The 20,744-nt window shown below is 34.3% G+C and overlaps 1 protein-coding gene, 1 long non-coding RNA gene and 1 pseudogene across 2 annotated transcripts; all 3 read right to left on the bottom strand.

Annotated features, from left to right (window-relative positions):
• Nucleotides 1-1,122: 1,122 nt before the first annotated feature.
• LOC142239779 (N-acetyltransferase eco-like) lies at nt 1,123-1,731 on the bottom strand. Its single transcript, XM_075311550.1, has 3 exons — nt 1,469-1,731; nt 1,226-1,371; nt 1,123-1,154 (listed from the first exon to the last, which is right to left on the bottom strand). Exons 1-3 carry the CDS (start codon nt 1,729-1,731, stop codon nt 1,123-1,125), a joined length of 441 nt encoding a protein of 146 aa, XP_075167665.1.
• Nucleotides 1,732-6,453: 4,722 nt separating this feature from the next.
• On the bottom strand, nt 6,454-6,857 carry LOC142240206 (uncharacterized). The gene is made up of 2 exons (XR_012723190.1): nt 6,811-6,857; nt 6,454-6,751 (listed from the first exon to the last, which is right to left on the bottom strand). It is a non-coding gene; the product is annotated as an uncharacterized LOC142240206 (long non-coding RNA).
• Nucleotides 6,858-17,587: 10,730 nt separating this feature from the next.
• LOC142238973 (protein pangolin, isoforms A/H/I/S-like) lies at nt 17,588-18,987 on the bottom strand (annotated as a pseudogene).
• Between the last annotated feature and the right edge of the window lie 1,757 nt (nt 18,988-20,744).

The following is a 20,744-nucleotide window of genomic DNA, read 5'->3' as shown; positions in this document are numbered from 1 at the left end:
TTAATATTAAATATTTATATTAATAAAAAAACACGTATTATTAATTAAAGGGAAAGGGTTCAGAAAACCGACTCAAAAATGCACTTAGAAGACTCATTTGCGATTAGAAATATGACTATTAAATGACTCATAAGTGACTCATAAATAGAGTAATATGTGATCAATTAAAGACTCGTAAGGGATTATAATCATAATTGAAAAACGACTCGGAAAAGAATCGCAGATGAGGTATATTAAGACTAAAACTGATCAAAAAACGATTCAAAAAAGACTTTAATGCTACTAAAAAATGAGTCGGAAAAGACTCTAAAATATTATAGAAGAAGACTCATAAATGATTTATAAAGAAGAGTCGCGGGTAGTCACGTTTTTCTCCCGACAAAAGAGTCTTTTATGTTCATAAAATGAGCTCATATTCTGCCTTTTTAATCGCCAAGTAGACTCGAAAAAGACTCGAAAGTGCTTAAAAAACGACAAAAATGCTAGCTGGGGAGTATGTAATAAAAAAACAAATATTCTTACAAATGAAAAAAATATGTTTGTATGTATATATGTTGGTTTAAAATAACAGTTGACAAACATGTAAGCAAATGCAATGCCTTTAAGAAACCTATAATAAAATTCAAAACGAAATGAAAAAAGCGAATAACTTGTAGTTATATGTGTTGCTAAAAAGTATTTTTTATGTGTACTTGGAGTAATAAAAAGAACGTTAACATTTTTGTATGATGATTATTCAAAGCGAATGGTTTTTATGTACAGTTCAAATATATTTCGGATATGTTACTATAGATTATGCGTTAATATTTAAAAATCCATTTTGAATGCAAAAATAATTGCCCATACTATACAAAGAAATTTAATAGGTAATCCTGATGGGGGAGCAAGTAAATACTCTATACACTACCCCATCATCCTGATAGCCATGTAAAATTTCTATTTTAAGATTTAAACTAAAAAGCGATTGTTTTTAACAGACAGATGAAAATGAGGCATTTTCTGATCTTAATTCCATAAATATAAAGTTTAGGGGCATCATTATTTCTATAAAAAAAAAAACAAAATGATAAACATGCAAAATAAAATCTAAAAATAGACCAATTGATTTCCAGCATAATTGTCTTATATCGATGGAGTAACAATCTCTAAATTATCTGCATATTTTCAATTTATTGATAAACCAAAAAGTTATCGGTTTGTGTAATTTTCTGAGCGAAACTTTTACCCATTTCAGTGGGGGCACTAAAGGCTATTTTATCCAAAGGTATTTCTTCACCATATATCGTATTTAATTGCACTGCTTGTATCAATTTGGTAGCGATGTGGAATCGCCTATGTAAAGGGGAAACCCATATGCGTGAAATGCAACACCTAAAATCGGAAGGAAATTAAGAATTTCTTACTCGTTTGTTTGTTTTCATTTGTTGTTTGAAGGTTTAACTTACTTGGCTTCAAAGGTTTAACTTACTTGGCTTCAACACCATCCACACACATATATTTGTTGGCCTTTTCCAGTGGTTGGACCAAACATGAGCCCACAATTTGCATTTTTCTTACGGCGAAATAGGCAACAAACGTTTTTGGTACAATGTACGACGAAAAGCCCCGCTTTTTATCGACAATTTTTAATACATCCATTAGACGTTCCTTACGTTTCAAGGCAGTTGATTCTGTTAAGCGGATAATGCGACCATCGGGCCCATTCGGGATATATGGCCATGATGTCCTCATCTATCCAACCCTTAAATTGCAAAACATGAAGAGAGGCGTGAAAATCACGATGGAGTTTTTCTTCTTCGGGTTCATGGACTGTATAGATTAAGCCGCATTGTTTGCAGTGGTGGGCTCCAAACTCTTTTTGTCCAGCATCTATTTGATACTGATCATGACCTGCCTGCCTGCATTCCAGGAGCGAGGTTGTTTTCGTTCAGTTTCTGGCACAGCCAATGGTTGACAACCTCTCATTTGCATTTTTCTCGTCTTCTGCAATTTTCTTTGCCGCCTTCGAAATTGTGGTTTGTGAATATAGTGGAGTTTCATATACAACTTGGCTATATTCATATTCGCCCTCGGAGAGAATTTCAATAGACATATTTTCATAAGATTCCACTGGTATTAAAACATAAAGAAAGAGGTTTACGCTTAGCTATTTAAGCATTTGTTAGACAATAGTTCTATCTTTCTATAAGGGTCACAATTTTATCAAACCCCAATATAAAGCACTGAATTCACTAAAATACCTGAAAGTTTTGAAGGAGTACATCTTTGTTCTATTCCTACATCTAATGAATGTTAGTTGGAAATTGTTGGCTGCCTTCCAAACAACTCTTCCATTTCATCCATGTATGGAACACAAGTAGCACCAGCGCCTGTGCGCCCAGCATTGTCTTTTGCAGATTTATAGGCCATTAATAAAGATTTCATTTTATTTTCCAGGCTTTCTGGCGTTATGCTGGTATCCTAGTAAATGGGATGTATTAAATATTAAATTGTAAATATGATTCTAACCTTAAACCCTTGAAAAATCATGTCCTCCAACACACATGAATTGGCGCTTATTTCTCTACGAGGATATTCAATATCCTCTTTCCTTGCACTATAGCACGATAAAAAAAGGAGCGTTTCAGATTTGGTCCACCCTCTTCGTTTCCTATAATTTATAAATAAATTATTAAACAAAATCTAGAAATATTTCTTGTACTTACAATTTCTGCGACATGTTTGTTATTTATTTTCGTTTGATATTTTCAGTAGTTGCCAATCCAATTTTTGTAGTTGCCAATCCAATTTTTGTAGTTGCCAACTCATATTTTGACAACTACAAAATTATCTTACCATGGTAACTCTGGTGCGACTTGCACTGATAGTTGCACTGGATAGAACACCAGTGCAACGAATCACATACAAAAGTTCCATCCAGTGCAAAAAGAAAACAGCCCTAATGTAACTTAAATACAGGAACTGGTAAATTGTGGTCAACAGTGAGAGCCCTCTCGAACCCCGCTACAAGGGATGATGGGATTTCAGTTACCTTTGGCGACGTGACTGTGACTGATCCGAAGAGATGCGCCAAATACTTCAACCAACAGTTTGTCGAGCATCCCGAGAGTGATAGAGCGAAAAGGAGAGCCACTCGTCGCATTAGTGGTCTCCGAGCCGACGACACACCACAATTTACCGCAGCCGAAGTTATCCTCAGCGAATACTTGGAGTTGAGTACCTGACCAGACTCCTCAATTTGTCCTTGGAATCACTCATTATACCCGATGTCTGGAAGATGGGAAGAGTGATTCCACTACTGAAGCCAGGCAAAGATTCGAGTAAAGGTGAATCGTACAGACTGATATCCCTTCTCTCGCCAGTAGCCAAGACACTTGAGGAACTACTCCTCCCCAGCCTTGTAGAGAATTTTCCAGCTGCCCACCATCAACATGGAGGTACACAAACGACGACAGCCTTACATGCCATTTCGACACATATCAATAGGGGACTTAATCAGCCCAAGCCGTGTCATAGGACGATCCTGGTGGCGCTTGACCTATCGAAAGCGTTCGATACGGTCAACCATGCCACATTATTCGAGGACATCGAGAATACGTCCCTACCGGCAGGAACGAAGCGTTGGGCTCTGAATTATATTTGTGGACGCCAGTCGTACGTGGAATTCAGGGACAAGAAGTCAAAACCCCGTAGAGTTAAACAGGGAGTTCCCCAGGGCGGGTGATATCTCCGGCACTGTTTAACCTCTACCTGTCCTCGATTCCACCCTATCCTGACGGCGTCGAGATTGTGTCATATGCAGCCGATTGCACGATCATGGCATCCGGGCAGATTGTTGATGACATTTGCGATCGATTGAATGTCTACCTCGGGGTCACATTCGACAACCTTTTTAAGTCGTCCGCTCATGCCACTGCAATTTGTGATAAGCTCCGCGGTAGAAACAAGGTCCTCAAGTCGCTTGCCGGCAGCACTTGGGGTGCGGAAAAAGAAACCTCGTTAACTACATATAAGGCGATTGGCCGGTCAGTGGTAAACTGTGCAGCGCCAGTGTGGACACCGAGTGATACGCAGTGGATTAATATAACAGGTTGGCTGATAAGTCCCCGGTTAAAAAAAACACACATTTTTTTGTCAAAATTAGTTTTTATTATTTAACATAGTTCCCTTCAAGAGCGATACAAGGATTATAACGACCTTCCAATTTGTTGATACCATTTTGGTAGTACTCTTTCGATTTTGCCTCAAAATAGGCCTCAGTTTCGGCGATCACCTCTTCATTGCAGCTAAATTTTTTCCCTGCGAGCATCCTTTTGAGGTCTGAGAACAAGAAAAAATCGCTGGGGCCAGATCTGGAGAATACTGTGGGTGGGGAAGCAATTCGAAGCCCAATTCATGAATTTTTGCCATCGTTCTCAATGACTTGCGGCACGGTGCGTTGTCTTGGTGGAACAACACTTTTTTCTTCTTCATATGGGGCCGTTTTGCCGCGATTTCGACCTTCAAACGCTCCAATAACGCCATATAATAGTCACTGTTGATGGTTTTTCCCTTCTCAAGATAATCGATAAAAATTATTCCATGCACATCCCAAAAAACAGAGGCCATTACTTTCCACGCTTCGGAGGCGGTTCACCGGTCGCTGTCCACTCAGCCGACTGTCGATTGGACTCAGGAGTGTAGTGATGGAGCCATGTTTCATCCATTCTCACATATCGACGGAAAAACTCTGGTGTATTATGAGTTAACAGCTGCAAACACCGCTCAGAATCATCAACACGTTGTTATTTTTGGTCAAATGTGAGCTCGTGCGGCACCCATTTTGCACAGAGCTTCCGCATATCCAAATATTGATGAATGCAATGACTAACGCGTTGCTTTGATATCTTTAAGGTCTCTGCTATCTCGATCAACTTCATTTTACGGTCATTTAAAATAATTTTGTGGATTTTTTTGATGTTTTCGTCGGTAACCACCTCTTTCGGGAGTTCACCGTCCTCCGTGCTCATTTCACCACGCTTGAATTTTGCATACCAATCAATTATTCATGTATGTTCTGGGTTTCACGTGACAGAGATTTCACCTCTCACATGCATCTCCCCACAAAAATTTTTAGTTTTTCTGTGTTTCCCGTGAAACAAGATTTTTCGAATTCCCTTGCCGAAAAATGAAAATCTGCAAATCATATGGATTGCAGAAAAAAGTAAACAAGTTGTTTACATTGCTGTCATAAACTAAGTATTTTTCAATTTTTTTGGAAAAAAATCAAAATGCCTGCTTCGTTTTTGTTAATGGTTAATGGTATACGAAGAAACTCATTTTCTGACACACGGATACAAAGGCGCCGATTGCGCGATGTTACAAATCCAATGGATATTCCAAATTCTTGGTAAGATGACTTTATAATATTTACTCGGCTGACTTCTTTTATTTTTTTAGTTTTGTGGGCTTATTCCGTTTGAACAAGGAAGGATTTTCGCTTATTCTTGACAAGATTTCTCCATATCTTGGACATGGGTCCATACCAGCCCCAATTCAAGTGGCGGCTGCTTTAAGGTTTTTTGCAGTTGGTTCTTTTCAAGGAGTTATAGCCAATGATATGTATCTAAACATTGGAAGAACTACGTTTTGTAAAATATTGTGGAAAGTTGTAAATACCATAGAGGATCACATATGTCCATCGTGGATTACAATGGATATGAGTTCTGTAGAAATAAATGCATCAAAGTTATATTTTTTTCAAAAATATGGTATACCCGGCATAGTCGGCTGCATAGACGGCACACACGTTCGTATGATAAAGCCTTCTGAACAGGAAGCATTATACTACAACAGAAAGGGCTACTTCAGCCTAAATGTAATGATCGTAAGTATTCATACTAAACTTTGATTAGCTTTAATTGATAATTTCGGTCAAATTTAGGTCTGTGACTACCAAATGACAATAAGAGTCGTGGATACTAGTAGGCCTGGTTCGTGTCATGACTCTTTCATTTGGAATTTGAGTGATTTCAAAAATTATTACGCTCAAATGTATAATCGTACAAAAAACAGCTGGCTTTTGGGAGATTCCGGATACGGCTTAGAACCATATCTTTTAACACCATACAGAAGTCCTGAGAATCAACACCAACGCCGGTTTAATAAACACCATTGTGCCGCAAGAAACATTGTCGAAAGAACTATTGGAAATTGCAAAAGTCGATTTAGATGCTTACAAATGGCACTATACTTCAAGCCAATAAAGGTAGTTAAAATTGTTAATGTTTGTTGTGCATTGCATAACATATGCAAACAGTTTAATGTGGCTATGGAAGATGATGATTCTTTAATTTTACCTATGGACAATGATGATGAAGTTGACGAATCCCAGCATTTACACAACATCAACGATGGTGCAAGAATTCGGGAAGATATCGCCCTCTCGTTAAACCAATAAAATCTATAATAGAATGTAGTTATATTCATATATTTCATTTTACTTATTTATAAGGAACTATTCATTGGCTATTTATAAGGTACATATGTTTAAGTAATAAAAAGAATAATAAATAAAACCATAAAAATAAAAGTTCTCCATTCTGATACACTTTTAGTGATTGGGCCACAGGCATTTAGTTTGTCGGCTAGTTCCGACCACAATTTATCCTGGGTTAATTTTTCTTTTTTACTATAGTCCATGGCTATATCCGGATTTGATTCCATGAAATCTATCAGAATCTCATCGTGGTAGATAGTTTTTCGAGAAGACCTAAACGATAAATAGTACGATATACAATATTTATAAAAAATAAACAAATATGTACTTACATGTTTACCAATTTAATTTTGTTTACTTTTGTAAGAGTTCAGAGACGAGCAACTAATTTGAAGATTTAAGACGATGCGCAAAAACTTTTAACGCCGTTAGGAATAATCGTTATGTACGCACTAAAATCGACTACAAAAGAAATTAATTAATTTTCATCGCATTACAAATTCAAAATTGCCGAATATTTTGTATGTTATGCTTTTTTAGTAAATAAAAGAAATAATTTTTTTGAAGTAAAATATTTTTGTACCAACGGCGAGAAATGTTGCCGCAGTTTATTATGCTTGACTGACTCTTGCTTGTGACGCTTTGCAGATGTAATGTTGCCCAATCGTTTAAAGAAATTTTGGGTTCAAAAATATTGTTTTCATTTATTTGATTTGATTCAAAAAGTAATTTGTTTTTATTTCAAATGTAAGACTAATCGTATTCATACAAAATCCGTTAACAATTAACAAGCAATATCATTATTTTTCTCAATTATAAAAGTTTCAATGCGCTTTCTCAAACTCTTGCAACATTTCGAACTTACACAAAATCAGCTGCTTTTAAGCAACCACCATCACAATTTGTGATACATTTTTAAATTTTGTTTTTAAGAGGTCTTTTGTGCTATTTTATCATCAAATAGTTATGAAGCACATAGAAAACATATGATAGATTCAAAATAAATAATTTACTTTGGTTTTAAATCCTTCGTTTTGCAAATATAGAAGAATGCAATAAAAAAAATTGTCCGTGCAATGTTCTCCCATCTGTGAGGTGAAAAGTTGCATGCAGAACAACCCCTATGGGAATAATTCCCAGAACATACACGATTGTTTATTTCCCTGGGGCAGAGTCCGGACCAAGTTTTTGCTTCCACCGTATTTTTTCCCTTCAGAAACAGTATTTTTTTGTTTTGATAACACGAAATTCTTTTTTTTCCCATTTTTTTCACAATAACAAAATTTGCTTCACAAAAGACGCTCTATCTCACAAAATAATTGACTTACATGCGTCAAATTTTGACACGAATCATTTGAAGGTTGGTACTGTATAAAAATAATATGCATTTAATACTAGCGACGCCATCTATGTGTCAGACCGGGACTTATCAGCCAACCTGTTACAGACCTGTCAGAACGCTGCCCTTTGAACCGCAACAGGATGTCTCAGCAGTACACCCCTGGATCTCCTTTATGCGGACACCAAGATCATCCCAGTGCGTCGACACAATTACATGTTGTCAAAGCAGTACTTCTTGGGTTGCCATCGAAGTTGTCATCCGAATCACCATCTTGTGGATAGACAACCTCCACCCAGGAATGTAAAGGTTGATCTTCACCTTCCAGAGCCCGAGATCCAGCCTCTAGATCAGGCAGCATACCAGACAGGTCTGAACAGGATTCATGAAGATACTGTAGCTGAAGCGGTGAGAAGCTACAAGGTTAATCCTATTCTCGGAGTCCGACCGCCGCCCATAGCACCGGAGGAGACACACCTCCCACGGCAGACCAGGGTAGCTTTGGCCCAACTAAGATCAGGCAAGATCAGGGAGCCACCGTGGTGCAATGGTTAGCATGCCCAAAGCAGTACTTCTTGGGTTGCCATCGAAGTTGTCATCCGAATCACCATCTTGTGGATAGACAACCTCCACCCAGGAATGTAAAGGTTGATCTTCACCTTCCAGGGCCCGAGATCCAGCCTCTAGATCAGGCAGCATACCAGACAGGTCTGAACAGGATTCATGAGGATACTGTAGCTGAAGCGGTGAGAAGCTACAAGGTTAATCCTGTTCTCGGAGTCCGGCCGCCGCCCATTGCACCGGAGGAGAGAGACCTCCCACGGCAGACAAGGGTAGTTTTGGCCCAACTAAGATCAGGCAAGTGCAGCCGCCTCAATTCATACTTATCAGTGATTGATAGCAGCGTAGCTGACGTGTGTCCCATATATAATCAAGGGCCACATGACACTCGTCACCTTTTTGCTTGCCCAGCTAAGCCTACCCATCTCACTACCAGATCACTCTGGACACACCCCATCCTTGTCGCGGAGTTCCTTGATCTGGCTACCAGCTGAACTACACAAGCATAGAACAAAATGGATGAAACTACATTAAAAACTGTTACAACAACAACGCACTTCTAGATGTGCACCAAAATTACAACCGACTGCCAACTTACGTAATTCCACAGCAAACTGAGCGCAGCTTTCATCTGATTTTTGTTTTCTGGAATTAAATCGAAAATTTGCTAACAATTCGTTTGGTTTGGGATCGTAATGAGTTTGATCTAAAAAAATTTGAATATATTCTGGAGTTTCTTCGCAACTGTTGGGAGCGAATACATTGTACAAAGGGTCAGCGAATGTTTCTACTTTTTCAGTGTTGTTTTTTGTCCATGTACTGTCACTCTTCCGAATTGGATAAATTGTTTTATCGTTCAGATTTAGTTTCTTAGTAATTTTCCAGAAAGAATAGTCACTTAATTTAGATGGGCCAAGATTGAGAATTTCCTCCTCAATTTGTTCATCATGTATTGTCGACGTTTGTTTTCGGGAGATTTAGATAGTTGCCACTGCTTTTGGCCTTTCGTTTCTCTATTATTTTTCTCTTCACGGTATTGGATACGGTCAGATATCTTTCAAATTTGTTTTTGGCGTTGAATTCCATGAAGCATTGTGAATTACTTGGACAAGATGTTCTACAGCTTCAGTTATTTCATACTCAGTTTTTAAAGAGAGTTTCTTATTTAAGTTTTTGCTGACTTGGTATTTAAAATAATGCCAGTTAGTTCTCTTATTATGAAGTTTGCAATTTATGATATTTTTCGATTCGTTGTGTATGCAAGGTTAAGAATACTGGGTGGGGAGTGATCTGAATACGTCTTCGCTACATTCACATTTTACAGATTCAGCCGGGATACCCTTTGAAATACAGAAGTCTGTCAAATCAGGGAATTTATTTAAATCAGTAGGCCAATAGGTTGGTGAATATGGAGAAATAGAAAGAAAAATATGTTTTTCATATGTTCCGATACAAACACAGTGTGTTTCGGGCACAATTTTAAAACACAATATATTTAAGTGCAAACATGAAATGTTCCTAAACTAACACTAAATGTTTGGGACATCTATGTTAATATGTTAGAATATATTATGTTTGGGGCATGAATGTTTCATAAAAATCATATGTGTGAATGCAAACATATTGTTACGTTTTTATATTTAGGCGTTTTTAATTACCCGACAATTAAAACACAGTTCTTTTAAATAACGACAATCTACAATTTATTTACTATGACTTCACACTTTACAATTCGTTCACACTGAAGTTATTCGTTTGACGCTTTAATTAAGACTGACTCGTTAGCAGCATGCGAGCGCTTTTATATATGACGGTGTGGCAATACGAGAACATTCTGGTAGCACTACAATATTCTGGCAACGCCAGAACATTCTTAGACAATGCTAGAAGGATCTACGACCATTAAGTTATTCGTCTGGTGGCTGCCAAACACATACACACTCACATAGATATATGCTCGCATTACTACAACAACAATGACAATAGACAATGAGATGAAATGAGAATGCAGAATAACAAAGCAAAGGGGTTGCTATTCTATGAGAGAGTAAGAACTAACATTTCGGTAAGCAAACAAAAGAACATAAAAGAAATTCAGGAAAATACTAGAAAATGAATAGATGATTCCAACAAGTGATAGCGAAATTTTATCGTTACAATTTGAAGTTTTAAATTAACGGAAACTAATTTAATAAACTTATATCTATAATTATCAAATTCGTAACAATATATAAATTTACAAATTTCGACTAAACATACATATGTTGTAATATTTTATTCAGAGAGCGACAGAGAGAGTATAGAGAAAGAAATAGAGATGGAAACCGGGAGAGTTGACGAAAGATATCAACATAACACAGCGAAAGAATCAAAAGGGAACAATTTCTGTGAAACCGCTTGTATGTTGTTTCGGAAAACTGTTTTATGATAAGGCCAAAAATTTAGTATGTTTAAGTCTAAATATTATTTAATTTGAATAAAGAGAATAGACATTCGGAACCAAGAGAATAGACATTTGAAAAACAAACAGCATATGTTTTCGCCTTGAGAGCAGCATTTTATGTATGTGTGGACATGTGTTTTGTTTATCATTTTGGCATTATGGGCACAATTTTTTTCTTGGTTCGTTAAAAGAATTCAGGGGTCTTCATAAAAATAACGAAAGGGCACTATACTCTGGACACACCCCATCCTTGTCGCGGAGTTCCTTGATCTGGCTACCAGCTGAACTACACAAGCATAGAACAAAATGGATGAAACTACATTAAAAACTGTTACAACAACAACGCACTTCTAGATGTGCACCAAAATTACAACCGACTGCCAACTTACGTAATTCCACAGCAAACTGAGCGCAGCTTTCATCTGATTTTTGTTTTCTGGAATTAAATCGAAAATTTGCTAACAATTCGTTTGGTTTGGGATCGTAATGAGTTTGATCTAAAAAAATTTGAATATATTCTGGAGTTTCTTCGCAACTGTTGGGAGCGAATACATTGTACAAAGGGTCAGCGAATGTTTCTACTTTTTCAGTGTTGTTTTTTGTCCATGTACTGTCACTCTTCCGAATTGGATAAATTGTTTTATCGTTCAGATTTAGTTTCTTAGTAATTTTCCAGAAAGAATAGTCACTTAATTTAGATGGGCCAAGATTGAGAATTTCCTCCTCAATTTGTTCATCATGTATTGTCGACGTTTGTTTTCGGGAGATTTAGATAGTTGCCACTGCTTTTGGCCTTTCGTTTCTCTATTATTTTTCTCTTCACGGTATTGGATACGGTCAGATATCTTTCAAATTTGTTTTTGGCGTTGAATTCCATGAAGCATTGTGAATTACTTGGACAAGATGTTCTACAGCTTCAGTTATTTCATACTCAGTTTTTAAAGAGAGTTTCTTATTTAAGTTTTTGCTGACTTGGTATTTAAAATAATGCCAGTTAGTTCTCTTATTATGAAGTTTGCAATTTATGATATTTTTCGATTCGTTGTGTATGCAAGGTTAAGAATACTGGGTGGGGAGTGATCTGAATACGTCTTCGCTACATTCACATTTTACAGATTCAGCCGGGATACCCTTTGAAATACAGAAGTCTGTCAAATCAGGGAATTTATTTAAATCAGTAGGCCAATAGGTTGGTGAATATGGAGAAATAGAAAGAAAAATATGTTTTTCATATGTTCCGATACAAACACAGTGTGTTTCGGGCACAATTTTAAAACACAATATATTTAAGTGCAAACATGAAATGTTCCTAAACTAACACTAAATGTTTGGGACATCTATGTTAATATGTTAGAATATATTATGTTTGGGGCATGAATGTTTCATAAAAATCATATGTGTGAATGCAAACATATTGTTACGTTTTTATATTTAGGCGTTTTTAATTACCCGACAATTAAAACACAGTTCTTTTAAATAACGACAATCTACAATTTATTTACTATGACTTCACACTTTACAATTCGTTCACACTGAAGTTATTCGTTTGACGCTTTAATTAAGACTGACTCGTTAGCAGCATGCGAGCGCTTTTATATATGACGGTGTGGCAATACGAGAACATTCTGGTAGCACTACAATATTCTGGCAACGCCAGAACATTCTTAGACAATGTTAGAAGGATCTACGACCATTAAGTTATTCGTCTGGTGGCTGCCAAACACATACACACTCACATAGATATATGCTCGCATTACTACAACAACAATGACAATAGACAATGAGATGAAATGAGAATGCAGAATAACAAAGCAAAGGGGTTGCTATTCTATGAGAGAGTAAGAACTAACATTTCGGTAAGCAAACAAAAGAACATAAAAGAAATTCAGGAAAATACTAGAAAATGAATAGATGATTCCAACAAGTGATAGCGAAATTTTATCGTTACAATTTGAAGTTTTAAATTAACGGAAACTAATTTAATAAACTTATATCTATAATTATCAAATTCGTAACAATATATAAATTTACAAATTTCGACTAAACATACATATGTTGTAATATTTTATTCAGAGAGCGACAGAGAGAGTATAGAGAAAGAAATAGAGATGGAAACCGGGAGAGTTGACGAAAGATATCAACATAACACAGCGAAAGAATCAAAAGGGAACAATTTCTGTGAAACCGCTTGTATGTTGTTTCGGAAAACTGTTTTATGATAAGGCCAAAAATTTAGTATGCTTAAGTCTAAATATTATTTAATTTGAATAAAGAGAATAGACATTCGGAACCAAGAGAATAGACATTTGAAAAACAAACAGCATATGTTTTCGCCTTGAGAGCAGCATTTTATGTATGTGTGGACATGTGTTTTGTTTATCATTTTGGCATTATGGGCACAATTTTTTTCTTGGTTCGTTAAAAGAATTCAGGGGTCTTCATAAAAATAACGAAAGGGCACTATACTCTTTTTAGAGTTGGGACAGTAAAATTAAATAAGGAGGAAATAGTTAAAAGTTACACAGTAAAATGTATATTAGTTCCTCTTTATTAATAAGTAGTCCACGAGGAGTTGACACCTTCAAATATAAAAACGGGCATTAAGTTGGAGTTTTGCATCTAAAACAATTTAAAAAGATTATTTTCTTTAAAATGAATTATTAAAGAAAAATAAAAGGCATTTTAGAGCGATGGTGTTAAATGTTAGTAAAAAAACTGTTCACGCCTAAATAAATTTATATTATAAAATTATTTATGTATGTTTATACTCGACTTCTTTTGTTAGAGTTTTTGAATTCCTTCCAAATTTTAAAGTTTTGTACCAAAAACAGTTTTTTGTTACAAAATTGTTATTTTTGCAATAAAAAAATAATATTTTATCCAAAAATCAGTCAATTTCGTTTATATCAAGCACTCACACAAAAAATTATCACCAAAATTTTTCAATTAAACACTTAATTGAATTTGGGAACGGATTCAATTAATATGTTAATTGATTCAATTAATTATTTAATCAAATCCGAATAAAAACCAATTAAAAAAATGATTGATATTTGTTACGTTTCCAATTAAAATATTAATTGATTCAATCAATTTGTTAATCAATTCGGAAATAATTTTCAATTACAAACGTGGTTGAACATTTTTCCGTTTCCAATTACACATGTGATTGATCCAATGTGATCCAATGTGTGTGATTGAAATTGAATAATTTTGAGCAATGGAAAGAGCGAAAAGAGAACAAGAGAATGGACATTTATTAAAAAATGTATGATGGAGAGATCAGTCTGTGGAAGTAACTCGTAACGAACGGTTGGGTGTTTGTTTTTCGCGAAAATTGAAAAACATGATTGGCGACATTCTGTCTGCTGCATTCAAAATGTGTGCATAAATATTTTGAACGCAACAACAAATCATAGCAAAGGGTTGAAATAAATAAACTGTGCAAAAACAAATGGCCACGTGGTAAACGTGACAGAATGCATGTGAAATTACCTGTGTTTGTATTTTGTGGTATTGTAAAAATGGAAAACAATATTCGTTTATTGAAGGTAAGAAATTGTGAAATGTGAATACCGTTTTCCATTGAAGCTTGTTTACATTAAACGGACTAAGATAAGATATTTTTTATTCATTTCTTGTAGTGGGCAATTTTATTTCGTGAAATGGACCAATCAATCCCATCAACTCCATCATTTTAGCAAATATATAAGAATATGTGTGCAATTAAAAGGTGAGTACCGTATTGATCTTTTAAAATTATATTTTTTCACTCCTAGTTTTCTTAAAACCAAGAGCGGTATGGGTTTGTTGGATGATTCACCTTGAGGTTGCGAAGTAGCTTTGGCATTAATTGAATTTTTGTTTTACCTGCCTTTTTCAGTTTGAACCCAAGTAGAGAGCAGTATATCTGATATATAAACTAATGAGCTGAATTATGTAATGGTAAAAAGTTCTTTCTTTTGGATTTAAAAATATGAAAAATATCCGAAAATAATAAAAATATGTATTTTCCATTTATATTTTTTCTATTTCCAGAATTTGCAAAGTATCATCAATATAATACCAAATATTACATTGTTTTGCCATTAATTTTGTCTTTGATTGGTTCAAATTTTAATAGACGATTTCAATGTGTGGAAAATTTGGAAAGGAATTGTTACTAAAATTCAATTACTGAGCTCCTTAATACACCTTTTTATGCTAAAAGACTATAACTGCAAAAGAAGATTATAAATCTGCAACCTGGAACTAAGAATTGAACTTGATATTCTATGCAGGTAATGTTTAGCAAAATTATGAACAAAATTGAACAAAATTAAATTCGAATTATTCTGTTTACTTTCAGAAAAACTAATTTAGCTTACAGGCTGCTGATTTATTGGAAATCTATGCGCATTTACATATAAGAAGGAACCTGCTGACATGGTTATTATGATAAGGAAGATAATGATTTATATAGTCTATTTTTTCACCCTATAGTTGTTATTGATAGTAATTGTATTGTATTGTAAATGTATTGTAAGTTATGTTAGAAAAAAACACAAATAACAAGAACCAAATTTATTTGTCTATTGCATAATTCAAAAAATAATAAAATATTAAATATGTTTTATAAGAAACACATATTTTCTTTTATTTCAAATAAAACTAAATACGATTTAGGGGGCGCAATATATAATTTTTTTTTGTTGAAATTTATAGCCAATTTCAATTAATTATTTAATTGAATGAATAAAATAGTTGATTGATTTTTGCCTCGAAATTAATTAAAATTTTAATTGATTCAATTAAAACTGTGATTGAATTTTGTGTTAAAAATCAATCACGTTTTTAATTGATTCAATCACACAATTAATTGATTCCGTGACAAAAGTCAATTACATTTTTAATTGAAAATCGTGTTGGTTTTCAATCAAAATGGGTGATTGATACTATCGTTTTCGTGATTGAAGACATTTCAATTAAAAAAATGATTGAATCCGCGATTTTCGTGATTGAAATCAAAAATTTTTTTTTGTGTGCTGTAACTGCCTATAAATCTTTAATAACCCACATTTCGAAGTTTCATTATAAAACTTTAATATAGTATAAATATAAATGTGTAAATTAAAAAAAAGTGTTCGGTCGGAGCAGGGATTGAACCCACGACCCTTTGCATGCAAGGCAGACATGCTAGCCACTGCTTCACGTGGCAAACAAATGTATGCTTCTGTTAAATAATGATATGTTTGCATGGGCTCGTGGGCGCTGCAAACTATGCTATATAAATGTAACTTATAACGATAATTATCTACTGGTGACTATAACAGCTACGTAGTCCAGTGGATAGTGTGTTGGCTTACAAACTCTATGGTCCTCGGTTCGATTCTCCGTGCAAGCGAAAGGTAAAATTTAAAAAATTTATAAAAGTGAATAATTTCTTCAACATTATTTGTATTACAGAAAAAGGAACTAAAATATTTCGTGGAAGTGAAAATTACGAGTATGTTAGGCAATGAGCACAATCGTCTTTGGGAAAAATTCTTCCAAGCATATAATATTTTTGGGCTCAAAATGCTTCCTAACATATAATATGTTCACATAAAACAAACATATTAATGTTTCGGCAGTATCCAATAATATATGTGCTTCCTGCAAAATATGTTTGGAACATATGTTAAAGAAGCGATTTTTTTGAGGGTGCAAACGGTATGATTCGCATTATAGCAGTGATGCCAGGAAGTTTTTTGAAAATTCCCTACGCGGCTCCTTAAAATTCCATTTTTTCACCTACATTTTTCCCTACGAGAAAATTTTATATTGAATTCAATTTCATTAAAATTAATAGACAGGGATTATATCCTTCAATAAAGAGACCAAATGTTCAATAATATGAATATTGAAATTTTTAATCGGATTTCGAACATTGCAACATCATTGCTCATTTTTAACACTACCAACATTTTTCTTGTGGACTTTAATGACCGCGTGTTTCTTCAGGTCAAATTGCATTGGTATTTAAAATCGTCATTTTCGACTGCCTCTAGTCAACCCTTTAATTCAACAGTGAGTCCATTTGCTCAAAAAGGCTATTTTCTAAATTTTGTTGGAATGGTTTTATTTTCTTCACTAGACGACATTTTTCTAAAACATTAAAAACTGTTATGAATGTAAAAGTTGTAAAACAGTTTTTGAAGATATTCCGGAATACAAATCCTACATTTACTATTTTTATGTTAGCCTCATACCAATGCAGGCCGGTTTAATGTCAAAGTCATTTCATTACTATTGTAATCTAGTATTAAGTTGAATTTTGTAAAGAGAAGTTAATTAATAAATTGAATTTGTTGTAAATGAACTGAAAGAAACTCACTTTGCACTGCACTTAGTCTCATTTTGTATTTTAAGTTTAGTTTTAGTTGCAACATACCTTGATGTTGCAAGGCGTCCGGCAATGTTTACGTTAGAATAAAGTTAATTTGGTATACTCAATGTTGAATGCAATGTTAATAGTGCTCTCTCATGTTCGACCTTATCGTTTCAAATTATAGGTATTATTATTTACGATTTTGTATATAAGGAAAACCCTCAATAAAGCCACTTGTCTTGAGTTATATATAGAAAAAACTAAACTATCGAGTTTTTATTTTTCTTTATTTCATATTTTATTCGCAATCGGCAAACAACTAGTAAACATTTTAAAACCTTGTGGACCAATTTTAACTTTTATATCATCTATAATACATGAGCACAGTACCCACCTTAAAGAAACTTTGTCTGAACATTTTCATCAATGATTAATATTCAATATATAGCTTGATTTTTATTGAAAATCATTACTAAAGAATATACATTAATACGTAAATCAATTTAGTTTTAATAATACATAAAAACATTGATAATAAGAAACATATCAAATAATCTTTCTTAATTAAAGTTAGTTGAGTTTTGTGAAATTATCGTCTAAAATACGTATATACACTAAATTACTATACGCACTGTTGTATAATAATAGGTACGGCATCTACTTTAATGATACGCTATCATCTCAATGTGGACTTTGATTAAATTTTTTCTGTGTTTATTTTAGTAGAATGTTTATCCTTTTTGCGTTTTCTCTTTTTTGACACGTATCCATAGTTATCCCTGGCGCTCCACCCTGGATAAAGTTCCATGTGCAGTTGCCGTTCTTGTCTTGCTTTTTCGTAATATTTGGCTTGTTCTTCTCTCGACAATTCATGCCAACGTCTACCTAATATTTGGTTTATTGCTGCAGATTCCTTAAGAGTGCACTCCGCCACAACTTTTGCTCTCATTTCTTTCATGTACAGCATAAAGGCATTTAATGTTTTTTTATATGTGGTTTCTTCTTATCAGCTGAAGCGTTATTGCATTTAATATTTCGCTCCATGTTTTTTATGTCTTTACAATCTATATTTCTAGAACTACTGTTTAGGCTGGCATTCTTACTTCCACTTTGTTTTGTCAATGGGTTTACGATAGACTGGTGCGAGTTAATCACACGATATGGTGATGAGTACACCGATGGTAGACTGGATGAGAAAGGAAAGGAAAATTCACTAGATAATTCACTGGGCAATGTCGTGTTATAAGTACTGCGAAAACTGGTAGATGATGAATATACAGGAGAATGCCATGATGCAACTTGCGATATTTCCGGACCTAGTATAGAATACGGGTATTAGGTTGAAGGAAAGGTATAAAGCGACGATCTTGTCAATCCCAAGGCTTTAGTATCCAATTGATATGGAGGAATGCCACAGTGTGCAGGTGGAGGTGTGGCTAAATGATCAGTATTTTGACTAAAAAAGCATTGTAAACCTAGCTTGTTCGCCATCGATACTGGGAAACCACCACCAGTATTGCCTGTATATGAATAAGGAGATACTAAATAACTCATATTACAGTGTGATACGTTTGGACCAGTATTACTAAAGTCTGGGCTGTCATTAGTTCTAGCTGGAATTTCTCTACATTTCTCGGCACTTTCGGTTAAGTCGATTAAACTAGATTTTTCTTCCAACAAATTTTCGGTTGATACAGTTTCGTCGTCGCGATCGCCTTCGTCTTTGAATATTTTCACCTCGTCTGTGCTTCCTAGGTCATCCCCTGTTGAACTAGTGGTACGAGCATCACTTATATTTGGCATGATCCTCTTCAGCGATTTCTACGATTTAAGTTATAATAAATACAAATTTATTATGTAATTAAAATAGAATTATAAATATATTAGTCAATATTTTATTGCATGTAATAAAGAAAACTAATTTTAGTATAAATATTGTTCAAATTAAATATAAATGATTCAAATCATGTGTTATATAAACAAATAAATTTGTTATTTCATTGTATTGGGTATTGGGTTTTTCTTTGCAGTGGACTTCCCCTCGACTCTTCTAGGTGAGTTAGATGAACTTCAGATCTTTATGTGTAGGCTTACACGTCGAAGCGAATAAGAGATATAATTGCTAAGTAATTATTTTGAATGTCGGACAAACGAACCATCAAAAATCACACATAGATATCTCGAACTTGAGTCTGTCCAAATATTATAGAAGAGGAAGATGGGAGATTGGCTACTGAGCACATCAAACCATTTACCACATTAGTTTAATACTCGAACCAAACGCGTATACGACAAGTATTGACATAGCATTAAAATGCAAATAAAAAGAAATTAAGAGCACGAAATAAATTTCCATAAAGGGGATAATGTAATTTTTTTGTTGTTGCCTAAAATTTAACATTGTTTCATTAAGAAAATTACATTTTTCATTTAAAAAATCAAAACGAAAAACAACTAAAAGATTACAAACATGTATTAAACTAATCTGGTAAATGCAACATTTGGTATGACGCAAGCCAATCTCCCATCTTCCTCAAATCTATAATCTTTGCGTCTGTCGACTGCTAATTGTGTCGGTGTTTCATAGTAAATCATAAATACCGAGTTCATGACAAAGTTCAAGGTTTTCTTGCAAATATATCTAAAGTTATTTTAGTTTCATTCTAATTATCATTCTATTATTATCAATGAAAAACTAAAAAACGCTTGTTCAAATCTCAGCAGCGGCAATTTTTTATTAAAAATTTTTCTAAAAAATATTTTTTTATGTATACATCGTTTAATTTTGTTTCTTTTTTCGGCATATATTTTCGTATAATTTATGTTTTCCATTAAAAATCAACAAAAATTAAAAACTGTCGTAATTTGCAAAACCTTCTCAAAAGTACTTCCTTTTTATTGATTTTCTATTCTTTTTGTCCGAAATTTAATTGTCCAAAACTTAAATGTTCATTTAAAACGACCTAGTTCCGTAGTTTCTAAGACCAAAAGGACTGCATCGGAAGTGGAAAAAATCGATATGGGATCGTTCGTAATTTGCAAAACTTTCTGAAAAGAACTTACTTGGAAGTGAAAAAATCAAACGGCAGAGGTTCAAATCCCAGCTGGGATGATTTTTTATTATTATTTTACTTTTTTATTGCTTTTTTATTTTATTCCGAAATTTAATTCTCCAAAACATAAATTTTCACTTTAAACGACCAAATTCCGTAGTTTCTAAGACCAAAAGGACTGCATCGGAAGTGGAAAAAATCGATAGGGGATCCCGGGATCTACTTTGAGTTAAATGTTTAATTTAAAAGAAATGTTTAAAAGAAATGTTTGTGGAACAACTTCCATTTTTTGCTGGGTTCATCTCGAGCCGATTTTGTGTTTTGAATATCCCATTAAAAAAAAAAAAAAAAAGCGTCGCCAAAAAAGTAGTGAAAATGTTCTTTTTGGATCCGGAAGTGGTTCCAAATTAGCGCAGAAGTGATGAATTTAACATGGGATAGTCATAGGACAGCAGTTGCAATGAATTTGAATCACTTTGTAGGATGTGATCTGAATTCAGTGTTTTGTATGTGAATTATAT

This window comes from Haematobia irritans, chromosome 5, assembly GCF_050003625.1.
Source record: "Haematobia irritans isolate KBUSLIRL chromosome 5, ASM5000362v1, whole genome shotgun sequence".
In the NCBI taxonomy this organism is placed as follows: Eukaryota; Metazoa; Arthropoda; class Insecta; order Diptera; family Muscidae; genus Haematobia; species Haematobia irritans.
The sequence above is the reverse complement of the archived record's forward strand: the minus strand, read 5'-3'. Positions and strand labels throughout refer to the sequence as shown.